General features: G+C 42.4%; 1 protein-coding gene across 1 annotated transcript in view; it reads right to left on the reverse strand.

Annotated features, from left to right (window-relative positions):
- Positions 1-2,272: 2,272 nt before the first annotated feature.
- Positions 2,273-18,964, reverse strand: part of LRRC9 (leucine rich repeat containing 9) — an 85,805-nt gene continuing 69,113 nt past the window's right edge. Inside the window, exons 27-33 of the mRNA XM_058655542.1 lie at positions 18,756-18,892; positions 14,314-14,531; positions 10,390-10,458; positions 9,587-9,727; positions 4,386-4,530; positions 2,883-3,051; positions 2,273-2,327 (exon numbers count right to left, since the gene is read on the reverse strand). Of these exons, the coding sequence (XP_058511525.1) occupies positions 2,288-2,327; positions 2,883-3,051; positions 4,386-4,530; positions 9,587-9,727; positions 10,390-10,458; positions 14,314-14,531; positions 18,756-18,892 (919 nt within the window). The 3' untranslated portion in view covers positions 2,273-2,287. The remainder of the gene's footprint in view (positions 2,328-2,882; positions 3,052-4,385; positions 4,531-9,586; positions 9,728-10,389; positions 10,459-14,313; positions 14,532-18,755; positions 18,893-18,964) is intronic.

The raw sequence follows: 18,964 nt of genomic DNA on the forward strand, positions 1-18,964 counted from the left end.
AAGGAGCAGGGCTGCTGGGCGGAAGCGGGCAGCCAGATCTCTGGATAATCCAGGCTTCCCTGGTGGGTGGCAAGGACTGTCGCCACCAGGCTTCCCAGGGCGCTGGGATGGAGAGCCAAGCTGGGACTCTGTCCAGGTAATTCAATGAAAAATGTGGTCAATTCCACTGGCTTCCCGCAGCACTGAAGCCAAGTGCCCACCCCCCACGTGGTTTTTATTTAAAATCACTTCTTGTGTATTTCCATTGGAAGATTCCTGAGGGCTGGATCTGTGTCTCTGCTCATAGGAGTAAGTGAGGCTATGTGTCCTTTTGTTATTATTATTCATGTCACTTTCAAATTCTATATTGAAATTTTTTCTTTCAGGAAGCAATTCAGATGTACTTAAATTTTAATTAAACCTCAAAATCAAAAAATTCATACATAAAATTAAATGAAAAAATCTTGTATTAAAGACCCATAGGAAAGAGACTACGGAGAAATATGTGAATGTGATACAGGATTCTTTTCCTTTTTTTCTGCTCAATACTTTTGCATTCTTGAACATTGTTTCCAGTGAAAGTTTATTATGTTATTTTTCCAAATTAGTTCGCTATTTTAAAAGGCACTTTTGTGAACGTAAAATGGCATTTCATTTACTGTAAAACCCATTTCTTGATAGTGAAGGAGAAACCGACACTACTTAAGGAAAGCACCTGTCACAACCAAGGGGCAACAGCGCCCTCGTCTGGACATCGTGAGAAGTGCACGGTTGTGGTTTTTCTTAAGATTTATTTAAAAGCCAGAGCGAAAAGAGGGAGGGGAGACCTCTTCCACCTGCTGGTTCGCTCCCCAAAACACAGCCAGAGACGTGCCAGGCCAAAGCCAACAGCCAGGAACCTTAGGATTTCCTGTGGGTAGCAGGGACTCAAGGACTTACCCTTCCTGGCACATTAGCAGGGGACTGGATAGGAAGAGTGGAGTCGCCAGGCTGGAAGCGGCGCTCCAGTATGGGACACCAGCGCTCTGAATCGCAGTTCAGCCCCGCGACCGGCTGCACCACCACGCTGGCCCCTGAGCAGCAGCTTTTTACACAAAGACCTTCATTTCCACCTGTGTTATGGTTGTGCTAATGATTGTTCAGAAACCACACACTGAGGGGTGTAAAATCAATATTTAATTAGATTTGAAAGTTTAAACATTACATGATTAAGTCATAGTACTTAAAGGATAAAAAATTGTTGTATTACACATTGATTGGAATTTGTTTGCAAAGATACCTTTCAAATTATTTCTAGATAGAACACGAAGTGTAAATATTTCAGTTAAAACAATTTATTGTCATGCAAGGAACATGTAAAATCTTTTGAAAATTATATGTAGTGTTGGAATAACGCTTTAAAATCCAAACAGATTGCTTCCTGAGTCATGGAGTCTGTTTATATCCAAATGGAATTGGCATTTTGGTCACCAATGGAAAGAGTTGTATTTAACAAACCAATTCTAAACCATGTATGACCGATTTGTGGCATGTCCTAGCACGGTGCAATGGAAGAGTGTAGAAAATTGTTTTCAGTGAGAAACAGAATTGAAGGTGAGGATTTTAAACGTGTCCACTCAGTGTGAATACGTGTGCTTGCCAGGCTGGAGCTCCTGGCAACACTGGAGTCCTGCGGGCAAGGCTTTGTGCTGTTCTCAGAGACAAGCAGCTCCTCCCGGGTTCCTACACATTCACGCCCACGGCTTGCCGTCTCTAACTTTGCGGAGGAAAGCAGTGCGAAGTTAACTTTTCAAAGTATGGGCCCTAGAAACCATTCTGCAGTTCTGCTAGTGAAACTAATCTTGCGTTAGTGTTGTGGTTGGTGAAAAACAAATGCTTTCCTTTCGTGTAACGTAACCCCAGGTGAGCGGAAGTGTGCTTTTCTCCTGTCTCCTCTTAATTCGGTCACAGGACACACGCCAATGACATTTTCTAGCCAAACGCTTCTAACTGTGGAACTAAGCGTGTGATCCCCTGGACGGCGCTGCATGTCCTTCCAGTATTTTTAAATGGTGTGATATAATAGCTCATGATCTGGTAACATAGACGTTCACACAAATGATTAAGATGACCATAAGGAAAGTTTAAGAGAGGTGATATTAAACTCGGCAAAGGTGACAGATTCTCTTCATTCGGGACTGACGAGCTGTGATAACGCAAGGAACATGATTATGTTTTCATAGCTTTTTTCCGTTGACCCCTGGGTAGCTTCTGCAAGACCTCGGAGCAGATCTAAGTTTCTGGCGTCTGCTCAGGTCCCTCGAGGCACTCACAGTTGGTTTGTTCTTGAAAAGTTACCTCCGGGAATTCTGTAAGAAGCACAGTGCGTGAGTCGAATACTGGTGCCTTGGTCTGAAATATTATTTTGTGCTTAACATGGTAGGGCGGGAAGTGAGACAGACTGAATTTCTTAACAGATCAGTTAGCTTAAAGTAATTCTAAAATCATTCTTCAGTAAGCAATTTAGGATGAGTGAAGTTTCAAAAAGACGATTTTTAAAAGGCAGGGAAAATGACGTTGTTTTGGGATCTTTAAAAGCCAGGTGAGGGCGCGGGGGGTGGGTTAGCAATAACAACAAACTGAATCAGAAGTGGAGGTGGACTTCAGCCCAGGCCCCGGAAGTGGGCACCCCAGCTGGCATCTCAGCTGGCACTAACACCTACCCCAAGACAATACAGTTTTTTTTGGTGAGCTTTTTGAAGATCTCTCAGACGCAGGGGTTTCAGAAACATCCTGCACCCAAATAAACATATCTTGTAATTTCATGTTCGACCAAGCATAACCTTTTCTATTTTTTAGGCAGCCCCAGGCAGCAGAGCATCTTTTAATGCTGAAAAGGATATTAACAGGCAGAGGGGCTCTACCTCGTCCCCTCATGGCCGCTCTGGTAGATCTGTGCTGCCGGCGCTGCAAGGCTCTGGTGTGGCAAGAGGGGTGGAGAGGTGTTGATCCCCCTGAGTTGCCGAAAAGCGATTTCGGCATGGATGCTCCTAGGATTGTTGGTCAAAACACCGGTATTCTTGCTTTTTTTGTCTGGAATTAAAAGGTCAGATAGTTAAAATTGGGAAGCAAGGAGAAGCATCGAGTCACAAGGCTTGCTTCTCCTACCACTGAATGTGGGCTGTGTGTTTCACGCTAGGAAGTGATATGTACAAATCGAATCTTAGAATTGGAATAGAGTGCTAGAATTTAATGCAGCTGAAATTTCTGTGGGCTAGTGGATCAAACTGATGTTTTCCAGTTTGATTTAGGAACATCAAAACACTGATATACACACTGTAAAAAAGACTTTCTAGAATAATAATGGGGAAAACAGTTAGAAAATAGGAAGGAAATTATGGGACTTTTCCAGAACACCCTAAGAAATGGCTTCATAAAATTTTTGAAGACAGGTATCCATAAAGAAAGTTACGGAGGAGAATTCAGTAGTCAGTTAATGGGGAGAAAGAGAGAATATTCTGGAAGATGACACTGTCATATTAAGGAGCAATTTGAAATGCCAATAGCAATTTGGTATGTTCAGTTTTGCTGAAAGTTATATCTACTGGAGAAATGCATATCAAACTCCATTGTTATGCAACTCTCGAAGCCGTGGGGACAAAGTGTGCGAAGCAAGTTAAACACGAGGATAACTTTATAACGGACACAACGAGGCTGAATTCCCTTGAACGAAGTGAGGGATCCACTACCTGTAGTCGGCTCTCAGATTACAGTTAGTGAGATGTTTGGTCACCGCCCAGCAAGGACTTGAGGACAAACAGGGAGGTGGGAAGGAGTCAGGGACGAGCCTTCAGACACGCAGCTGTTCTGAGGACCCGCATCAGGAAACAGATGTGTCTAAACTCGAACTGAACCGTGACTTGTAAGAGAACAAACTTATCATTCGCTCCCTCCTCTGTGCCACTCCGTCCTTGCCACTCTCTCCTAGCGTCACCTTCTCAAGAGGCTGTGGTTTCCAGGAAAAGGTGTCACATAAAGTCTCCTCCTCCTATCGGCTGCTACCCTGTGGAATCTCTGATTTCTGTGTCTGGGAGGATTCACTAGTCAAGTGGCTTTAGCAGCTGTTTGCTGTGACACATACACATGAAAGTTTTGGAAAGAAGTAAGTTAGGAACTAATTGTACGAGCACCGCAGAGTTCACAGTGCAGACAAGCAAATATTTAGTTACAACATGTTAGTAGCTGAGCCCGAAACCACTGTAGGCTCTGAAGTCGGGACGGCCAGAGCAAACATGAACAAGTTGAGCAAGCGTAAACTAACATAACACAATTTTAAGTAATCTTAGAAGTCCAACTGAGATTTTTGTTTGTTTGTTTGAAATGAAATGTTTCTTTTACATTCTCTCTGGAACTCCTTGTCAAAATACCTTCAAGTTCAGGAGTTAAAATGAAGTCGGGGCCCAAGTAATGGCTAAATCCACCGGGCAGGATCACGTTGGCCATCTTCATGGCAGGAGCCTTCAGATGGCTGAATGCTGAGCCATCCACAGGGCAGTTGTTGGCAGGAACAGCCTAAAGGATAAAACGCAGCAGTTCAGAACACCTCGCCTTCAACAGTTAGAGCAACAGGCTTGTTCGGCCTCATCACCAGACCCATGTGACTCACTGAATGCAGTAAAGGGCTTTCCTAAGCTCATAGTGGGTGTCAGGTGCAGTACAACCAACCCACAGAGCCTTCTAGCTGCCTCAGCACCCTTTGCTGCGTGTTCACTCATCCCTGCTGTGTAGCACATGGTAACACCGCCCGTTTCCGAAGGATCCAGACGTCGGCAAGAACCACGGCTTCCCTCCCATGCTAGCATTTCTTTCTTTTCTCCCCCCAACTAACAGGAACTTCTGGAAGGTAAGAGCTATTTCTTCCCTACCTTCGTGTTTCTCAGACGACCTGATTTTAGGTCAGTAGTTCATTGGCTCTCCATAAACAAGCAAGTAACGTGAGGACCAAGAAAAAGCATTTTCGAACAGTTTTGATTCACATGGCAAAACATGTGTCAACAATGCTTACATTTTAAGCCCAGGGAATATTAAGAGGTTTTTGAAAGAATTTCAGGAATCAGCAAAGGAAGGTGAAAAATATTTTAGGCAAAAGATTTTTTTCTTTCTTTATGGGAATATGAGCTGCAGCACCTGTCAGCCACATGGGAGGCTGGGTCTTGGGGTGGGTGGGGCTGAGCTGGGCTTTGACAGAACTGGAAGAGTTAGGAGTTAGCCCGAGGGATCCACTCCACCCAATTCCCAAACCCAGGAATGCCACATGGACGTCGGTCTGGCTATGGAATACATGTGAGACTGGGCTGCCCCCATTACTGACTCCATCTAAGGGAAGATGGCATATCCCAGGCACATTAAAGACAGGACAGCTGGATTCTCTGGTGAGCAAGAGATGGAGAGTGGAGCAGGTGGAACAACGCTACAGGCCAACTTCTCCATCAAAAGCTGAGGCTATGGACATACCAAAGCAGAAGTAGACAGCCAGCAAGCAGGCGGGGTGGCATCCCATACCTGGTGTAAGGAAGCCAACGCCAGGCTCAGAACAACGGAGACCACTCAAGGAACGCCCTCAGGATGTACTTCTCCCTGTTGGGGTCTCTGGGGGCAAAGACAGGGGACCATCTCTGTCCCCTGACACCGATGTGATCTGACAGCAAGGAGGGAGGGGCAAGACTTTTTCCTCCCCTATCTCCCCCAAAACTCCACCCCGCCACCCCAACATCCCTTCCCATCCCACCTAGAGGCCAGCATGGGTCTGCAATCCCCTCGCCTATGTAACAAACATTAAAAAATAAGTCTAAGTTAAAAAGAGAGAAAGAATATTCATTTTAAAAATATGAATTTCAAACATGAGACACACAGGCATTTGCCATTTGTGTAAAAGCAACAATTTACCTCACACTTTCACGTTACCAAGGGTACAGACTTTTAAGAAATGCTGGGTTGAACCAGCCTTTGCTTCAGGCTGGTCTGTCCCAAATTCCCTAATTTCTTCCCATCATTCATCTATAATGCTGTCAAAATTTCTTGTGAAGCCAATCCTCTACCATACTTAGGTTTAAAGGCCAACTTTGGATGTTATTTCGTCTTCATCTGCAGCCACATAAAGAAAGGACACCAACTAACGCACAGACAGACCTGAAAAGTTCTCTATTCTTATTTCTCCCGAACAGATAAAACAATCACTCAATTTTGTGATAGCTATGCAGATAAGAATTATTGTTGAATCAATATCTGTTTGCTTAGGGCTTGGCATGAAAGTTCAGTGGCTAAATCCTCGCCTTGCATCCACTGGGGATCTACGTGGGTGCCGGTTCATGTCCTGGCTGCTCCACTTCCCAACTAGTTCCCTGAGTAAAGAACGGCCCAAAGCCTTGGGACCCTGCACCCACGTGGGAGACCCAGAAGCAGCTCTTGGCTCCTGGCTTCAGATCAGCTCAGCTCTGGCTGTTGTGGTCACTTGGGGAGTGAACCACACAGATGGGATATCTTTTATCTGCATCTCCTTTTATGACTTCCCAATAAAAAAAATCCTTTAAAATATTTTTTAATAAAAGCTTAAAATATCTCCATGAATGGTGATCCAGAAAATTTTTTTTTCTATTTTAAGTTTAATTTTTTAAAAAGATGGATTTATTTTGGAGAATGACAGAGGGAGAAGGCAAAACAGAGAGGGAGAGAGTCCACGTGCATTGGTTCACTCCCCAGATGGCTACACTGGCGGGGAGTGGGCCAGGACTTTCCACTGGCTCTCCCTCGTGGGTGCTGGGGCCTGCTACTTCTCCCAGGCCTTCGCAGGGAGCCGGACTGGAAGTGGAGAGACCGGGCCTTGAACCAGCTTCCTTAGCAAATGCTGGCATGACAGGCAGCAGTTTAAGCAGATATGCTACAATGAAGGTCCCCCCAAAACAATTTTAAAATCGATGTTTACATAACTAAGAGGAAATATAAATTCTTGCAAATGATACTGATTCAAATGCAAGATGTATCTGGAATAACTCAAAAGGACATGATGGCAACATAATGGGGAAAACCAGGCTAATAATAGCAGAAATAGAAAAGACTGGCCAACAAACTCTAGTAAAATACCTTTAGCCAAAATTTATGTGTTTCTTTTAAATTAAGCTAATTTGAAAATGCACTGTACGTGAGAATTGGTATCTTTAAAGTTGTTCCAAGTGATTTTGTATTTCAAATTTAACAACAGTATCTTAAAATAGGGATCATACATTTTATTTTAAAAATTGTTAGTATGAGAGACAGAGTGCAGGATGAGAAAGATAGAGAATTCTCATCCACCGGTTCACTACCCAAGTGCCTGCAATCACTGGGGCTGGCCGAGGGCCAGGCTGAAGTCAGGAGCCGGAAAAGCAATCCAGGTCCATGGAATTCCACAGATGGGCAGGTGAGCTGGAGTCAGCCACCCAAACTGAAACCTCAACCCAGGGACTCAGAAATGGGAAGTGGGTATCTGAAAGGCTACACGCCCACGCCCAGAATCGGTAAGTACGGATCTGCCCCCGGGAGTCCTTGCCTACATCTCTTCTGCTAAGGTGTCCATCGTCCTGTCTCCTAAACCAGAGAACACTTTATTGTACACACAATTAAGTTTAGGATTTGGGGTGGGGCCTAATGATTCTCCTGGATTCCCTACACACAGGAGGCCGGGCGGATCACAGTGAGAGATACCTTTGCAGGTAGAGCCGCGGAATGCACACAGCTTCCAGAAGCTACCACTGGCAAAGAACTGCTGAGGCTGCCGGGGCACACACAACCCTGCCGATTCTTTTGGTTTTAACCCTTTAAGACCCATTTGCAAACTTTGGTCTCCAGATCTGTTAGATGCTAACTTGGAGTTATTTTAGAATTTTATTAAATTAGAAAAGCAGAGAAAGAACAGAGAGAGAGGGTGGGGAGAGAGAGCTTGCATCAACTGATTCACTCCCCAGGTACCTGCCACAGCCAGGCCTGGGCCGGGCCCAAGCACAAGGGCCATCACATTGCTTCCTCACAGGTGCGCCTGAGCAGGAAGCTAGGACTTCAGTCACGCAGTGGATTAACTGCTGTAGCAAATGATCATCCCAGATGTGTGTTATTATAAGCCACTCGCTTTTACAGTTCTTCCTACACTGAATTTGTTGTAATGCCTTGCGATAGCAATAGAAAAGTAACACATGTGGCTCATTCCAAGAGTCTAAGACAGAGAAAGGGCTTCCAAGGAAGGCTTCAATCTCAAGTGATAGTTGATCATTTGTTCTCTTTTGAAAGATGGGAAACCATGACAAGAATTTGAGCAAGATGACAACAGATAAGTCTCTTTTTTAGTTGTATAGATTCATGGCTAATATTTTTTCATGAAGTACACTTGCCGGCATGTTTGCACAAATATAATCCATAGACAAATCTACTTCCTATACCTAAACTAAATGATCTCTATTAATACTGTGCAACTTCAAGTTTTGCAGGTCCCTGTGATGTCAAGAGCGTGAGACCACACTGATCCTCCACTTCCTGTTTGGGGCACCACATCAGGGTTCCTCTTCAGCTCTCACAGAGGCACAGCTCTACACCGTCATTGCTTGGCTCAAAAACCATCGTGTGTACAGGACAGTCATGGAGAAACTGGTTGAACAGTGACAGAATGTCCTTCCATGATTAGATACTCTTCAGGAATCCGGAGTGAAAGGCCCAGATATCTTGCTGCTAAAAACACCGGAGGCTCCCCACAAATCAGTGTTAGATGAACTATCCAGCCTGCACAGCTGAGAGCAGGCATCTGCTAGGCCTATATGAAAACAACTTTACTAGTATGTTCTGGTTTCTTGACTTCTCTCATTAGCTGATGTACTGAGCACGCAGACACTACAGAATATTCCTTGTGCTAAACCTCTGAGTGTGTGGATGTGCACGCACTTCACCGCAGCAAGCTGCACTCGACAGTGATCACTGAACAGGTAAGATCGTCTATCGAAACATGATAGGTTTTGAAAGTTATCCTTTAAATAATGACTATTTTCTATTATGCTGTTTTGTAAGCACAGGGCTTACCCCCATCTCTTTCCTGCCGCCCCTTCCACTCCCACCCCCATTTCACCCTGTATTTCACAGTAGTCCTTCAGCTGCAGTGACAATACCAACATTCCGCTTTGACCTGTGTCATGACGTTATAAGCACACAGAATAGAGTATCTTGTAGCCAAGAGTATCTTGTAGTTTCCATAGGGGTCCTTCTTTTATTCTGGAATGGAGATGCAACCTGTAGTAGTTTGTTTCTGGGTACTCCAGTCTCCAGCAAACCATTTGTTTATGAGAACATTGGTGTATACTTGTTTACCTAATATATCTTTTTATTTTGTATTTTGATTGAAGGTGGCCATATATCAGAGAGAAGATAGGACATATGTCCCTTGGGATTGGCTTATTTCCCTGAGTGTAATGGTCTCCGGTTGGGATCACTTCATTGGAAACGGAGTGTCATTGTTTTTAATGGTGTGGTATTAAGTCAAAATGCACTTGATACATTGCTCAGTTACTAATTTCTGTTTTCAAGAGAAAAATGCAAATAGTACAATTGTTACCAAACTTTTCTTTGCTTGTTGCTCAGAAACGTGCACCTCAGCCTTTGCCCTATCGTCTGGATTCACAGGGATCCCATCCAGCTTCTGTAAGTTAGGCAGTCGGAATATGAGCACATGGCGATGTAGCGTTTTTCTGCAAATCTAGATAAAGTGAAACACCATCAGTTATTCCTTAAAAACACCTTTCATTTTAAATATTAGCTTTTATAACAGGGAACTCCAGCATGGACCCAAAGATGACAGGTAACAATTAGAAAACATAAAAATATACAGTTAAAATAGCTGTTAAAACAACACAAAGAATCTAGCCAGCGGAAGTTAAAATCTTAACGGACACAACTGCAGTATCTTCACGGACAGACATGAGACAACTGGAAGAATCTGTGAGCATTTGTTTCCTCAAACTCACCGGAAAGTGTGAAGGACCGAGAACAGTCAAGGCAGTGAAGAAAAAAAAAAAAAAAACAATAAGAGAAAGAGGCGGAAGAAAAGAATTAGAAGCCATTTTCTGGTATACATGAAGATAAATGCAAAATGTTGGTAACGTAATAGCATGTTGGCACAGGGACAGACCAAAGGACCAATGAATGCAATGTAGAATCCTGAAACAGACCTTGTACATGCGACAGCAGTCTGCACTGTGTTCAGCTGGCAAGAAACTAGTCAGCAAATTGGTTAGCATTGATACAATTTATAAATGATAAAACTGATAAATTATAAAAATTAAACCCCTTTCTCTCACACACACATATAAGGTATATGTCGTTGCTATAGTTAGTAAGTTAAAGAGATGACATACTCACTGGATTGCCATAAATCGTAAGCTCTTTAAGAGAAGAGATAACATCAAGCTTTTCCAACTCTGTGATATCCTAGTCAAAAGGCAATCAGAGTCAATATTTGGTTAGATCTGACATCTTCAGACACAGGCATAGACAATTTGAAATAATTGCGTGTAAGTGTTGGACTGCAGTTATGTCATGATTGGAAACTCTGAAATAATTTTGAGTGACAATATTCTGTGCTGTTGAATAAGGATATATGTGTGTCCTGTAGGTTCCAAACATGTGACTGCAAAGATGACAGTCTAACATGGGAAATAGGTCTTGCAAGAAAAGAGTTGTGACCCACGGTGGCCCTCAGGCTGCATTTGCTTAATTTCTCCAGAGTATTGTCCCTGAAGTCCAGAAAAGGTGAACCTGAGCTAAACTAGTTCCAAGGGACACCTGGAACAGGCCTCCACGAACCAGGGAGCAGGCGGTGCTGGGTGGGACGTCAGGGAAGGCGCTCGCAGGGCGAGACGGTTTCTCTTGCTCAGTGATTCACCTGTCCTGCTGCCTGGAGCTATTATTCCCCACTTAACGTTTTACTATTTGCAAAATTTTTAAAGACATCATTTCTGACAAAATTTAGTCAACACAAACTCAGCTTAAAATTGTTGTGGTTTAACTGTTAACTTCTCCTTTATTTTTTTCAGAATCAGAAAGCTTCCATTTGTTGGCTTACTCCACAAATGCCTATGGCGGCCTGGGGCTGTGCTGGATTGAGGCAGGCAGCCTACGGATTCAGTCCAGTTTTCCTTTGTGGGTGGCAAGAACCCAAGAAACTCGAGCCTTTACACCTGCTGCCCATATTCCTGTTTGAAATTATCAGTGAATATTTAGTAATCATCTGCCAAATGTAAACATATTGAGACCTGTTTCACATCATTTGGAAGTGGTAACTGGTTTTTTAATGACTGATATTATTTTAGACAAAACAGTAATTGGATAAAGCTCGAGCATTTAGTTATATGTAAAAATATTGTTCATCTGTCGGCCCAGTGCAGTAGCCTAGTGGCTAAATCTTCACCTTGCACATGTCAGGGTTCCACATGGGTGCTGATTCATGTCCCGGCTCTCCCACTTTTCATCTAGCTCCCTGCTTGTGGTCTGGGAAAGCAATAGAGGATGACCCAAAGTCTTGGGACCCTGCACCCACGTGGGAGACCCAGAGCAAGCTTCAAGCTCCTGGCTGTGGATTGGCTCAGCTCTGGCCATAGCAGCCACTTCTGGAGTGAACCAGCAGATGGAAGATCTTTCTGTCTCTCCTTCTCTCTATAAATCTGCCTTTCCAATAAAAATAACAAATCTTAAAAAAACCAACACAGTACTGTTCTCTAGTGAAATATTCCTAATGAAAACATTTCTTTCTATGGAAAAGGATGATATGGAAATAGTATCAAACTTGCAGAGGATAATACTTGTACAAACTTCTAAAGAGACATTAAGCAAATTGATATGCCCATCACCAGATGGATACTAGTTATTATAGTGAGCTGCTGGATTTACCTCTTTCTGACTTACAAAAATTAACTGGTAAATTTTTAGGAATTATGTGATAGAAAGCTTAAGCTCAAAAGTGGCTATGATAAAAAATCTATGTACCATAGAAACTCCAGGTTACCCCTTTTTTCCCAAGTTCTTTTGCATATTTTAACATTGTTCCTTTAAAAATTATTTATGTATCCAACTTAAAGGCAGAGTGAAGGAGAGAGAGACAGCAAGAGAGAGCAAAATGGGGTGAGGAGAAAAGAGAGAGAGAGAGAGAGAGAAAGAAAGAGTTTCCCATCTGCTGCTGTACTCCCCAAGGGCCTGAGACAGCCAGGGCTGGGTCAGGTCAAAGCCAGGACCAGGGAACTCAAGCTGGATTTTTCACTTGGATGGCCAGAACCCAAACACCTGAGCCAATACTGCTGCCTCACAGAACGCACATTAGTAGGAAGCTGGAAGTTTGAATGGCAACTGGAGCTGAGACTCTGATTCAAGCATCTCAATACGGGATGTTAGTATGCCAAACGGCGTCTCAATCAGAGCACCAAGCACCTGCTCCTGAGTTCAAGTTTTCTGCAGTTACATATATGACATTGTAAACTACTCTGTTATTATTTGACTACTTGAAGGAAAACCAATCTCGATTAGCAAGACTACCCCAACAATAAAAGTGAAAAAGGGCACATAATTAACTGACAAATGGTGGTCACCTCTATGTTTAAGGTTGTGTGTATGATCTCCCATGATCCATCCTTCACATTGTCATTTAGCGATATTAGATTTGATAATATGTAAGCATATTAACATTAGTCTGTTTAAGTTGTTAGGGAGGAAATTACCTATTAGGTGATCTGGCATCCGTTTAATCTTTTAAGAGGAAAAGGGGGTAGGGAGATAGAACAAGGATATTTCTGGATAAAACAGGTTACCTGATCTAACCTCTCTGTAAGCATGCTGCTGGTGATTGGACATCTTGTCACATAAAGGAACTGTTGCCTAGAAAGAAGCTCTTTCTTTCTGGCATTCTTTTAGCAGATCTTCCTGGGTAAGGATTGCTTATGACAAGTAAACCTAAAATCGTATAGAATTAGAAAACATAGCTCCCTATATAATGTTACATAAGCTCACAGATAACGTAAATGCTCCACAGAAAAATCACTCTCCTGCTGAGATCAGCCTGAAAATCTTGCTGGAGATCTCAACTTTCAGGCGAAGCTAGCCAGTGTACAATAGAGGCAGGATGATCATTAGACTGAAATTACCAGCACAGCTTGATGTCAGTAGGATCTCCAGCAAGTGTAAGTCTGATTCGATTATCATTTTTATTGGCTCATGTGTTATCACCGGAAGACCTCCTACAGAATAACACTGTCCAAAGTTAAGAGCTCTCCTGAGTAAAGGTTTGGGAAACTGATCCCACTGTTGTGCAGTTGAATATTTAGATTTGGATAAGCAGTTGTATAGTATCCTTCTCTGTGTGTACTTCCTGAATGAAACGTTATGTATGATTTTCTTCTAACTTTGAACAGGGCTTTTATATTATGCCCCAAAAATGTTTCCTGAGTCCAGCAGATAGCCACAAGCAAATTGTAAGTATGCGACCCAGGTGTATTGACACAAGTGGGGTCAGATGCTCTTTGGCCTCTGTTCTTAGGGTGTGGGCTCCAGTTCATCTGTCTTCGAGGCTGCCTTGGAAGCAAGGGCAGATATAGGCAAGCTGGTAAAAGGGGCAAACGTCCATTGCAAAGCCACTGAGGCAAGAGGCCTTTACCATCTCAGGAGAGAGTCCAGGCAGCCCCAGGGGGAGCAGTGCCTTGTAAGTAACAGGCTGAATCCTGTAGGTTAAGCTAGGGCCGGATCCTAACTAGGGATAACCTGAGTGGGAAGAGATGAGTAATATGAGAGTCAAGATAACAATCTGTTATCAAGAATGAATTTGATTAGGTAAGTATATCAAGTTCAGATGGATCGGAAGTCTGGAATTGGAGTTCAGAAGCAGCTAGGACCACGAGGTGCCAAGGGAAAGTGACATCCCCCAGAGAAGGACTGATGACAAGAGTTCTAGAATATTCAGAAGTGACCTTTATTAGTGGATGGGTACATGCAAGTTTGTTCAGTTATATAGAAATGGTCTGCAAAACTTTAGGGGAAAAATGCGTATTATGAAAAGCTATGAATGGGTTTCAAAAGTTTTGCAACCAAATTTAAGTCTTTTAATTCTACTTTCCACAAACTTCTTTCAAGTTGCCTCTTCAGGCCAGATGTAGGGTGGACAATCTTTGCATTGTAGAGTACTTATATGCCTTAAGAACAAATGATGTGTACATGAAAAATCACTACGGTGGTGAAACATTTACAAGTGTTGAGAACTTAGGCTTGCACATCTCATACAAAGTAAGCCAAAAGAACGGTTACCTGTATTTTATTATATCCCAGGTAGAGTTTCTCCAGTTTTACCAAATGCTGTAGTTTGTTCAGCTCCCGTAGTCTGTTTTCCTCCAGATGAAGTGCCAACAGGGAACTTGGATTGGCGAAAGCGCTATCGTTGAATGAGCGGATGCGGTTGTGGTCCACCACTAGCTCCTGGAGCACCGCTAAGTTGTCAAGCCCTTCCACTTGACTGATCTCATTTCCTAAAAAAAAAACAAAAAAACAAAAAAACTGAGTCTGAGTGAAAGCTTCTCTGCCTTATGTTATCAAATCATTTTTTAAAGCAAGGTAATTTTAAACTTACAGGAAGGTAGCATCAAGAGCAGGTAGCATTTGCTGATATTGTTCCTCTGTCTAATCAATCAGTAGTTAAGTACTAAAATGGTATTGGCATTATATAAAAGTTTCGCAAAAGATATGTTGCTTATGTGTAATCTAAATATTGTAATGGTGCTTGGGATGGTTAATTTCAGCTGCTATTATTTACAAGGTGTGACCATCCAAGTGTTTCCACGTATTAACAGATGAGTCGAGTGATCCAGGCGATAGACTGCCTTCAGTGTAGGTGAACACCACCCAGTCCGCTGAGGCAAACACCAGAAACACATATCTTCAACCCACCTTTTTTTTTTTTTTTTAAAGATTTATTTGTTTGAGTTCCATACAGAAAGAGACAGACACACACACACAAAGGAGGAAGGAGGGGGGAAACAGGAAGAGAGAGAGAATCTTCCCAAATGACTGCAAGGGCCACGTCTAGGCCAGGCCAAGGTGAAACCTGAAACACCATCCGGATCGCCCACATGAATACAGGGCTCAAAGCATTTTTTTTTTTTATTGTTTTCTCATGCCTATTCATGGGGAGCTGGATTGGAATGTGAAGCAGCTGGGACCTGAACAGGTGCTCACACGGGATGCTGGGATGTAGTAGCTTAACTTCCCGCACCATGAAACTGGCTCCTGAATGGACCTCTTCTTGGAGAGATAGGATGGATTCTTTTTCTGTTGCAAAACTTAAGCCAGTGACCTCCTAGGTTCTAGGTTTTTGACGTCAGATTGAGAATACACAATTGGCTTCCCTGTTTCTAAGGACTGGGACAAAGCTCCACTGCTAGAACTCCAGGGTTTACAGCCATGGATTTCCTATTGCAGGTCTTCACAGAAGCAGATGGACCAATTCCTCTCACAGATCCCATCTCTATTTATAAAGATAGATAGATACACTGTATTATCTCTGCCTCTCTGGAAAACCTTAACACAGTATTCTAACAGGGATCTCTCTCTTTTTTTTTTTTTTAAGATTTTATTTATTTTGACTTGAAAGGCAGAGCCACAGAGAGAGGAGTGATATCTTTCTTCCACTGGTTCACTCCCCATGTGAGCACCATGGTTGGAGCTGAGCCTATATAAGGCCAGGTGCCTCCTCTGGTCTCTCATGTGGGTGAGCCATCCTCTGCTGCTTTCCCAGACCGTAAGCAGCGAGAGGGATCTGAAGTGGAGCCCACAGGGACATGAACCAGTGACTGCATGGGATGCCAGCATGGCAGGTAGAGAATCCTTAAATTAGCTCAAATTAATTCAAAGAATCCCAGAAGTAAGCAATTCATAAATTTAGAATTGCATGCTATTTTGGGTAGTGCGGGTAACATTTCACTCTTTCTGTGCTGGGATGTGAACCATCCCCCTATGCAGTATAATAACCCTGTATATACCACCCACCCATTACTCATTTGGTAGCTGTCCCAGTTATCAGATTAACTGTGGTAGTACTTATAAGTCAAATACCCCCTTATTTTACTGAATAATGGCCCTAAAGTGCATGAGAGCTAATGCTGACAGTTTTACTACAGAATTGTCGTATATTATTAAAGTTTTTCTATTTTATGATGAGTTTGTGTTAATGTCTCACCATGTCTAATCTGAAATTAGAGTATAAATAGGGTTTGACAGTACCTATTGTTTGAAGCATGCACTGGGACCTTTGAACATGTTACACTGTTCCTTATGTATGAGGACTGTGAGGGTTAATGTATTCAGTTGGAAGAATATTTGTTAATGATGCTGTTCTTTCTTAGTGTATTTTTACACTGCAAACATATGAAGCAAACTTGAGTTTTTTCATTCTTTAAAACTCTGAACTTGAGTTCTCTCCACTGAAACAATCAGTAGCTTTATTAAGACCAAGAATAACCTACATTAGAAGGTGGCTCTTGAATTCATACAATGCTTTTTTATATGTATCTACTATGACAGTTTGAAAATGGCTATCGCTCTGGTCCAGCTGCACTCTGGCATCGGTTTTGCTTGCCTTCGTCATGCGGCGGGGTGTGCGTGTCTCCGAAGGTCTGCCTTTACGTTTGCTTCTTCGGTGTGCACGTACATTGGGCCTTTACCTGTTAACATCCTCTAAAGCACTCTAGCGCACAAACTTCCAGCTCTAACTTGAAAAAGTTTTCATTGTTTATGCCTCAAAAGCTGTTACAATACAAACTATTATTTTTTTTCTTCCTCATATGGCCAATGTTTCCTGGTGACTTTGTGTAGTTTTAATACTACCCACTGGCTGTCTTACAATGAATTCAGGAGAACATCTCTATTGATTTGTCTTTTTATACATTCAATAAGTCACTAATTTTTCCTCTTAAACTGCTTTGTAGATTCAACTCTTTCTCGCCATTCCCACTCTAGTTCAGTCTTGTATTATGTCATTCATACTAGATGGAAAATTCTGTGCTTTCCAGTCCAACACACTTGACTTGGACTCTATTTCATTAACACATATTGGTGAAAACTTCCTCCAATTATTTTACCTCACTGAGCCTCAATTTCCCTTTTTTTTTTTTTTGTGAAATGTTCATCATGTATGGCTGTTGTTAATAAATGAAATATTCTGGGACTAGTGTGACGGCTCAATTGGCTAATTCTCCATCTCTAAGTTCTGGCATCCCATATGGGTGCCGGTTCACATCCCAGCTGCTCCACTTCCAACCCAGCTCCCTGCTGTTGGCCTGGGAAACAGCAAAGGAATGACCCAAGTGCTTGGGACCCTGCACCTGTGTTGGTCCAAGATGTCAGAACAGGCTCCTGGCTCCTGACTTCAGATCTGCTCAGCTCTGGTCATTGTGGCCATTTGGGAAATGAAACAGCAGATAAAAGATCTTCCTGTCTCTCCTCTTTGTAAGCTTATTTTTCAATAAAAATAATTAATCTCTTAACATTTTTTAAAAAATAAATGAGATATTCTGTGTAGACTAACACTGCACCCAATGACTCCAGAAATAGCAATTACCGCTCTCAGAGTAAATGTGCTTTCTCTCTGGGTATGGCTGTCCACTCTGGTTTGCCATACTAGCAATGCCGACAGAACATTCTCAGCTTGTGTATTTGTTTGCTTACTTCTGATTTGCTGAGGCAACTGAGTTTATTTTATTTTGTTTTTGATGATGTTTAATAGTTGAAAAGGATGCCCAAGTGAATCACCGATCAGGGTGGGAAGGCTCCAGGAATGAGGGAAAGTGGATGAGACATTGTTCCCAACTTTTTTTCCTTCCTATATCTAGAGGAAGGGAGGAAAGATTCCCTTTATCTGATCAGATACAACTTCTTAGGGATAGGCAGTTGCTTTTCTTTTTTAGTATGTCAATGCCATATTTAATAAAAATATACAATTCCTTTTATCAACTATAGCCAGTCTAAATTTCTCTGCATGGCTTTCCAAAATTTTGTATGTCTCTATATCAGACATACTAAAACGTTTTTTTTTAAAGCTTTTGAGAGAGACGGAGAGAGGGTTAGGGAGGGGAGAGAGAGAGAAAGACACACAGACTTGACATCCCACTGACATACACACACCCTTTTGATCGGCTGGTTCACCCCCCAGTGCCTTCAGTGGCTAAGGCTGATCCAGGATTGGAGCCAGGAATCCAACTTCCCTCATGATATTTCAAAATATCTAAACATATTCCTCCCAACTTGAATACATGACAATGATAAATTTTGATCATGAAGCATACTTTCAGGGCTGCCATTGAGTATTCTTCTGGAAGGAGTATTTACAAGTCCCTCCCTCCAAAGGGGACTCCTGGGGACCAGCAATGACCACATGAGAACAGTGGGCCTTGCGCTCATCTGATTTTGCTTTGTCAACAAATGCTGGGTTTCCATGATGATCCCAAGGGGCAGCCGGGCCACTTTGTCACATTCTGAATTTGGCCTCCAATCTCATCCTATGAATTTTTTTCTTTTTTTACAGGCATGTAAATAGCTCAGGAAAAACTCATTTGTGATGATTAAAATAGTCTTATCAGTGATTCTGTCTGAATCTGTTTGAATGCTTATAAACTGAGACTTGCAGTTGCATACAAAAATGGGATGATAATCAAGTCAGTTTTAATTTTAAAAACTTAGATTTTGACATTTCTACTTACCCTGTAGAAAGAGGTATTTTAAGTTTCTTAGTCTGTTCACTTGTAGCTGGATTAAATTACAAATTCCATTGTAGCCCAAATGAAGAACTTCTAAACTGTGCATCATTGGAGGCAAATGTTCTCCGCCTACTGTATCTCTGAAACACGTAGATAAGTTTTGGGAGTAGTAATCTCTTCGTATGTGATATACATATACATGTACATATATG

This window comes from Ochotona princeps, chromosome 26 (assembly GCF_030435755.1).
Source record: "Ochotona princeps isolate mOchPri1 chromosome 26, mOchPri1.hap1, whole genome shotgun sequence".
Classification (NCBI taxonomy): Eukaryota; Metazoa; Chordata; class Mammalia; order Lagomorpha; family Ochotonidae; genus Ochotona; species Ochotona princeps.